At 38.7% G+C, this 8355-nt stretch overlaps 1 protein-coding gene across 1 annotated transcript; it reads right to left on the bottom strand.

The window, feature by feature from the left end:
• Positions 1 to 213: 213 nt before the first annotated feature.
• GCK72_012263 (uncharacterized protein) lies at positions 214 to 2473 on the bottom strand (the record flags this gene model as incomplete). The annotated part of the gene is made up of 4 exons (XM_053728969.1): positions 214 to 435; positions 489 to 742; positions 856 to 1219; positions 1838 to 2473. 4 exons carry the CDS (start codon positions 2471 to 2473, stop codon positions 214 to 216), a joined length of 1476 nt encoding a protein of 491 aa, XP_053583741.1.
• Between the last annotated feature and the right edge of the window lie 5882 nt (positions 2474 to 8355).

Genomic DNA, 8355 nt, shown 5'->3' with positions numbered 1-8355 from the left:
TTTACGTCTCAAACATTCTCTTTTGATTTCTGGCCATTCAGGGTTTCCGGTAAAAGTCAAGAATAGATGAGGATGTCCGAGTTCGTTTGCAATGGTGACTCCACTCATCACAAGTTCGCGCTGATATTTACTGGTGCCGGGAACCGTTGATGGCATTGCCACCAAGCATCCAAGTAAGAGACTTCCTTTGAACTTGTCTTTCAGCATCTTCATTTAAGTCTTCATCAGCGAGGAGGTGGTGGTGACGTAGGGGAACTCAGCACGATGGTATGTTGAAGCTTTCATCCTCATCTCCCAAACTCGAATAGCCAAGTCGATCACAAACAATTGTCCGAGAGTTCTCGCGGCTCCTTGGAATCGACTGTTTATTCCTTTACGATCTTGAATTATGAAGTAGCAGTATTCGGCCAAGCTGACGAACATTCGTTGTCCAATCTGAAAGCGTTATAAATATTAATGGCTGTTTTGAGTATAAAAGTGAAACTTACGTTTGCGACACGAACACCATCGTTTGAACGCGCCAAAGCAGTCTTGTCAGCATTGTGCTCATCTCCATACACAACTTCTTCTGGATCGAGCTCATCCTCATATTCCTCATCAGCTTTTGCACATCCCTCAGCAATTTCTTCGTCTTCTCCAGGAGCTTCCATTTCGGTCGGACGTGGAGCAGCCTCGAACGGATCCGCTTCCATTTCTTCCTCCTCATCAGCCATTTCGGGTTCCGAGTCAAAGTTGTAGACATCTGTTCCGTCGAAGTACCGACTGCGTTCTGATTCCCCCCCCCCCCTTAATTAATTCCCCCCCCCCCCCCTTAATTAACCCCCGCCCCCTACTGCTCCCCTTTCTCTCCCTCACTTACCTCCATAACAACGTCACTCTGCAATACTTCATTACGATAGTTGGAGGAGGGCATTTCGAACACCGACTCGTCCAACATATCATAATTTTCTTGCAGGGTGGCGTTCGCAGCCTTCAATCGCGCATTCTCGGTTTCGAGAGCGGCGATGCGCGCGCGTGCGAGAGCGAGCTCTTCGCCGAGACGCGCCTTTTCCCTCTGCTCCCCACTCACCTTACGCTCTGCTTGGATGTGCAGAGCGCGAAACTTACCTCTCTGCGATCGAGCCTTCTGAAAGTCCTCGGTCTTCTTCTTCATCTCGTCCTCCAGACGCTGGATAGGAGTTGCTGCATCGGTAGACATGGTGAGTCCATCGATTGTTACCTGAAAATTGGAATGATTATTGAGAAGGTGGGTCAGGCACTGACGGTACCTCGCAGAAATGTCACTATCAATCGGAATTTCCGATTGACATGTCAGAAATTTCTGCAAAGTGCCATTAGCGACTGTGAGAAACTTATATTCTGTGACTTGACGTTGAGACATCTTCAGAGAATAATGGGTAAAGTGACTGTGCGCTGAGGCCTTATATACCCAAAACTCGGTGCCATATCTGCGTACTGGTTGTAAAAATAGTATGGTTGGTGACCTACTTGTTTGAATACTAACTATGCAATCAAGATTATGAATGGATAAGGTCGCTCACACTGCTGTTTTTTCCCTTTTTTATGTAGTAATGAGAAGATGGCTCTGGGAAGAAATGTTTTGTATGGAAAGAATAGGCTGCTATTATTTTTTAAGTTTTATTATTCAAATTAAAAATCTACAATAAAAATACAATAAAAATACAATAAAAATACAATAAAAATACAATAAAAATACAATAAAAATACAATAAAAATACAATAAATTACAACAAAAATAAATGCATTAAATTTTCTCAAAAAGAATTAAGGTCGCGATATAGCTATCCAAGTCCACTTCATCTACAATCTTTCTCACTGTACTATCGCTCACACAGTGCATCTTTCCATCCGCTCGAACCCATGTTTGATAGTGGCCACTTGCACCTTGCGTGGTGGATGAATAGTCGGCAAATGCTCGAATCCGATACGTGTGGCCAAAAATCTGAACTTCCGAATCCGTGGTCAGGTCTTGGAAGTGTTTCATTGGAGTGTGCACTGTGAAGAAGATATGGTCGCTGTCCCTGTTGTCGATCACTGGATGTTGCCACACTTCTCGTTTTTTGCATCCGGGACAAGCAACGTTCACATACGTTTCATGGAAAGCATTCTGAAAACTCTCGACAAATGTTCCGTCATACTGTACCACCAGTTTTAAGTGAGTGGAATTGGTCTCATCTCCGAATGTTGACATCTCACAACTCTTGCACTTGGATTCCTTTGTAGTGGGGATAGTGATTACGCTGTTGTCTTCGTTGGCGAGTGCAGCAATAAGAATTTCGAAGACTTCTACCAAATCGCGTTGTCCATAGAGGAATGTGTCAGGGAGAGTGTTACGCCATTTTTTAGTGTGGAACACTTCCTTTCGGAAAATTTGGCCCAAGATTTTGCTGCACGGCTTGCTCTGATCTCGACAGTTCTCATATTTCTCTCTTATCGCAGGACAGCTATACATAATACAGTGCGTGCAATAAGGATAGGACCACCCCCCATTTTGGATGTTCCGAGAAAAGTAAAAATGATATGAAAAATTTGTGACTGCCATTCGATTCAGAATACAAAAAAACCCCAGGAGCCAAATTTTCATATCTGTAGCACTTTCCGTACTCAAGTACCATCCAGAAGTCGCTTTTGCAGGCGTGCAATAAGGATAGGACCACCAGCCATTTTCGATGAAGTGGTGCTTTTTTTTCAATTTTTTTTTGGACACAGTGCTCATATTTTAATTTATTTCGTTGTTTTTTAAAGTTTTCACTTCTATACCATTGGACTGTGTAGATTTACGGCACTTGTCGATTTACGAGAATCATTTCTAAAGCTTCAGTTAACAATTCAATCATTTATTGACGAAAATGAGAGAAAACACAAAAGAAAACAGAAAAAACGTAAGCGAAATTTGATAACTTGTTTCTCCACCATTGTTCTGGATAACTTCGAACATGCGGTTGGGCATACTGGCGACGAGAGCCCTCAATTCAGCAGCAGTGATTGCATTCCACTCGGTCTCAACGGCGTCTTTTAGCTCTTGGATCGTATTGAATTGCCTTCCGTGCTTGTATATGTAAAATGAGGGAATCATTTCATTATATGGAGAGCCAACTTATAAGACAAACTTTCTAAACCAATTTTTTGCCAGGAATCCAATGGAGCTATCAGTTTTGACGTCACTCGTCACCCTCAACACTTATGGGCTCTTTTGTGCATTTTCAGATAAGAAATTGGACATGAGTCTATTCTAGGTGACAAGAAGTGGTGAAGTGGATGGAACATGGCTAGTTGAATTTATCTAAACCTGATAGTCCTTCATTTTCATGTGCTTCAATTAAAACAACACTAATGAACAGAATTCTATAAAGTTACTGTTTTAAAGACATTCAAAATTTTGACATCTGAAGAAAATACGCTTGCCGTATTTTAATCAATTTGGGGACTCTCAGCTATATCACAGAGTCATCTAGATCCTCCTGGTGGGAATAAAAGACCGCCCGTAATCAGTCGGTAGACATAGGTACATATTTGAAACGTTTCCAACAGAATTAAGACACCATACTCCGAAGGACGAAAGAATCGGAAATTTTATTTACCGTTCCAGAGTGCTTTCATTCAGAAACTGTTTATAATTGTATTATTTTAGCAGAATTTTTTAGTCTACAGTTTCAAAACGTTCTAAAACGTTAGTGGTCGTAGATCGCTTTGTTTAAAGATTCTCAATCTCTAAAACTTTGGGTTCGGACATCATGGAAACCAAGGAAAAGATTGATTTCACTGCTTCCAAAACGGATTATTCATTGTCACAAAAGTTTTCGGAAGTATGTGACTACTTCTAAACATTTGCAGGCAACAAAGAAAGATATTGATCGAACATCTGAAAGTCACAGTTTCCGACAGGTTTCTTTTAGAATGTGATGAGATATAAACGAGTTTGTCATTGAGTTTTTATTGTTGATTCGTAAAGGCTATTAACCATGATTGGAAACAGATGTTTTCATATCGGGGGGGGGGGGATGATAAATAAAAACTGTTTCATGATATTTTTAGCTGCACTCAAGTATATCAGAATTTTATTAGAGACGATTCACAGAAACCTCTTTTGAGACAGGCAAAAAAGCGCAAATTTGACTCTTAGAAAATGAAAGAAGCAAAATCTTGAAATGTTTCATCAAGAAACCATTTTGATGTGGAATGATGCCTTTCCTTTCTATTTTGTTCACTACCAATGAACTTTTTCGCTAAAATTGTTGTTTAGGAATTGACATAACTATGAGCGTTTTTATTTTCTCACGTTCCGAAAACAGCAGTTTCGAAAATGGTATACTATGCAGCAATTCTGGTATTTGACATTGTGTATGGTAGTATTAATTGTATAATTGTCTACACCATCGCTTATGTATGTACATCAAATGATATTTAGATTTTCGACTTCCCAAAAAACGGAACGAAAGAACAATAACGGTTTCCTGTTTCATGAATCTCTTATTCAAAAATAATTGTGGTATCAGGCTAGTCCGTGCAGTTTTCTGACTTGTAAGGCAATAATAAACGAGTGCGGTCAACGGACATCCGGACACCTGTTTATTATTACTTGAACAGAAAACTACAAAAAGATAAGTATCTTGAAAATTTCTGGGCAGTGAAACTGTTAAAACGGCCATGTGGCCATTGAATAGGGCAAGTTGTCCACAAAAAGGGCCATATGGCCCAGTGGGCACTACTTTGGCGCTGGTTGGGCACAAGCGAGAGGGTTGGTTGCAGAAAGGGAAGGCTGGTTGGATGTGGGCACGAGTTGGGCACCTGTTTGGCCCCGGTTGGGCACCACATTGGCACGAAGTGGGCACAAGTTGAGAAATCGCGCTCTACAACACGCTCTGATTTTTCGCCACGGTTTTTCTTATTTATTTCATTTCTTTTGCAATGCTTCCGTCCTTCTATTTTATGCCACTTATTTTAAACAGAAAATGAAAGAATCTACACAGATCCTTTTATCAACAGGTAAACTGCAAGCGGCTCTGTTCTTAATTTGGATAAAAACAACTGGAATTAGAACCGCGCCGCTTATTTAAGCTTGCAGTTTAAGCTCCGCCCACAACTTTATGCGCTTGCCCGTTTCAGCGCGCGATTTTTTTTCTTATCTTTTTTTCTTAAGACGATTGGAAACTTCGAAAACGAAAAGAACAAAACATATTCTGTTTCCTGAATATATTAAAAGTAATGACAAAGTTGCCATAGGTGTCACGGAAATGTGTTATCATCTAGTTGGACGATCAGACTATTGAAGAAATACATATTGTTTGAAACTCATATTCAATTTCAGAAAAAGATAAGGACAAAACATAGTATTTGATTATCATGGACAGTGTTACAAATATTATCTTGAAAATTCACGGTTACAGTTATATTTTTTATTTATTGAACAAATCTTATTGGTTAATCCGTGACGCTTAAAAACCATGAGATGTACAGTTTCGAAAATGTTCTGACTAATCCGATTCTTTTTTCGAAGGTAATTATGTTCACACCGATCACTTGAAAAAAAAAACGAAATTTAGTTAACTATAGATGCTAATGAATAGAGAACATTCAAAACCTTATTCATAAATCCATCAAAGATTACTGCTTCAAAAATGTGATTTCGAGAAGCAATTTATATGTGAAACGATGTGTCAGGGTAGTTATTTTTACAGAAATGAAAGCCAATTGAGTGGAAATAGAGAGTTAAAACTAGAATATGTTTACGGGCAGAAAAAGTTGATAATGTGTGAAAATATCAAAAATCGAGATGTGTGACAGTTATCTTGAAAACTTCCTGTTACATATCTATTTTTTATTTGGAGAATTAACCATTAATGACTTAAGCTGGTAAATAAATCATTGGCACATACATTCGGACAACCGCATAGACCGGGATTCATTTTGCATCGAGAAACAATAGAAAAATTAGAGTTTTAGATATGTTTAATACAGAAAGACAACCAACTTGTGACAATGATGACGTATTAAGGTTACGACTGCTGCCCAGATATTCGGTTAATTAGAGAGCGGTTAATTAGAGAGAGAGAGCGACTCATTGCCATACAATTGTAATGCGTGAAAAAATAGAACCAAAGAAACAGGTAAAAACACATCCCGACATTCTTTGTTTTTTGTTTTTTTTAATGTCAGCCACCGAGTTACCAAAAATTCTAGTTTTTTTTCCTGTTTCGGAAGCATTTCATCAAAACAAAGTTTTGCTACTCGACAATTGACCTGTCGTTTGCTTACTAGGATTACTAGTTAGGAGCTATCCAAGTTCACAATACATGACAGAGGGATGCCTGGATATTTGGATTCACAGACGTGCATTACTGGTTATTGAAGATGCGAGAGAATATGTTATGGAGCGCATATTTTGTACAAAGCGATCAGATCAATGGACAAAACTATGTTTTCCAGGGATCAGGGAACAGATGCATATGTATGTCCAGAATCACTTACCGACAGTTACTGTTTCCAAAATATTTTATTCAAGAATCATTGAATCTATTGAATTATAAAATTACAGCCTTTCGGTTTCAGATTTGTCTTGAAAAAAATCTTCGAAATACCTGTTTTAGTCGTCGAGGGAAATATGTGGTGAATTCCACTGAAAATTAGTTGAGATAATAGAATCTCGGGAGTTAGTTCAACAAAAAAAGGACAACGGAACACCGAGGTGAATGGGTTATGGAATGAATGTAGTCTTCTCTATAGCTGCCACCGCGTATCATGAAGAATTTGGAACAAATATATCATCAAAACCACTGTTTCACACAAGCAATATTAAGACAAGATTCACAAGCCTTCCAATACAATACAGAAGTGATTTGGATCTGTCTATTACGATTTCAGAAACACCAGAAACGGGGAAAAACTGAATGAGTTGTCTGGACGTAAAAATAACTTTCACTAATAAACTGTGACAGCGAGATATGAATGTGGCACAAGATGTCAGCGGGTTCGGTGATAAATCAAATCCAGGTCCTCATAAATATTTCACTCCTAAATTTTCAAAACTTACTGCTACAAAACCTTGTTATGATTTTGGTACTTACATGGGAATGACCCGGAGTGTCCCACCTGGAATCTTTCCATATTTTGTACACAAGTAGTGTCTGGCGTAACTAAGAAAAATCCAAAATTATAGCGGCGCTCTCTGAGGTTTCGGAGAGTTACACAATTTTTTGGAAATTTTTGAAAATTTCGGTGTCTCCACTTTGAGGTCTCGTAACTTATTGAGTTTTTAAGCTACCGTAATGGTTTTAGGCTCATTCGATAGGCAATAACAGTGACTTTAAAAATATTCATTTAAGCTATTGACAAAACACATAACCTGCTGAGCTGTAGTTGAAAGTATGAAAAAGTTGTCAGTGTGAGGTTTCGAAAAATGCCAAATTTCGACAATCGGGGAACTGGGGACTACCACCTGCGTACTTCTTACTCTGAGTTAACATCATTCATGGCTAGTTAATGCAAAATTTTGCGCTCTAGCCTCTTTTTCGTTATTTTTGTCATTGCTCTAATTTTTGATTAAAACTGAACGTATAGGGATACGTGGAAAAGCTAAATTTTTTCTAAAAATCTGAAATAACTCCCGTAACTCAAAGGCTCGACCTATATTTGAACACGTATACAGACATAACTCGGAGTAAGAAGTACGCAGGTGGTAGTCCCCAGTTCCCCGATTGTCGAAATTTGGCATTTTTCGAAACCTCACACTGACAACTTTTTTATACTTTCAACTACAGCTCAGCAGGTTATGTGTTTTGTCAATAGCTCAAAGAGAAGTTTTTAAAGTCGGTGTTATTACCTATCGAATGAGCCTAAAACCATTACGGTAGCTTGAAAACTCAATAAGTTACGAGACCTCAAATTGGAGGCACCGAAATTTTCAAAAATTTCCAAAAAAGTTGTGTAACTCTCCGAAACCTCAGAGAGCGCCGCTATAATTTTGGATTTTTCTTAGTTACGCCAGACACTACTTGTGTACAAAATATGGGAAAATTCCAGGTGGGACACTCCGGGTCATTCCCATGTTAGTGTAATCGGCATTCCTATGATTCATAGAAATCGGTAAAAACATTTTTAAATCTAAATATAGACAATGGACATACAGACACACCTACAGAAACAAAAGCCAAGATGATGTTTTTGCTGCAAAAGTTACGAAAAAACATCAGAACTCTCTGTTTACTAGACTAACCCTAATGATTTTGAAACTTCCGGTTACAAACTTATCTTTTATTTGTAACAGGAAAATTTTGGTTAGTTTTGCGATTTTTTCGGCATACAAACACCATTTTGTAGACATCCAGAGAGACGGGA

Source organism: Caenorhabditis remanei, chromosome IV (assembly GCF_010183535.1).
Source record: "Caenorhabditis remanei strain PX506 chromosome IV, whole genome shotgun sequence".
In the NCBI taxonomy this organism is placed as follows: domain Eukaryota; kingdom Metazoa; phylum Nematoda; class Chromadorea; order Rhabditida; family Rhabditidae; genus Caenorhabditis; species Caenorhabditis remanei.
Note: the sequence above shows the minus strand (reverse complement) of the source record. Positions and strands in the feature narration are given on the sequence as shown.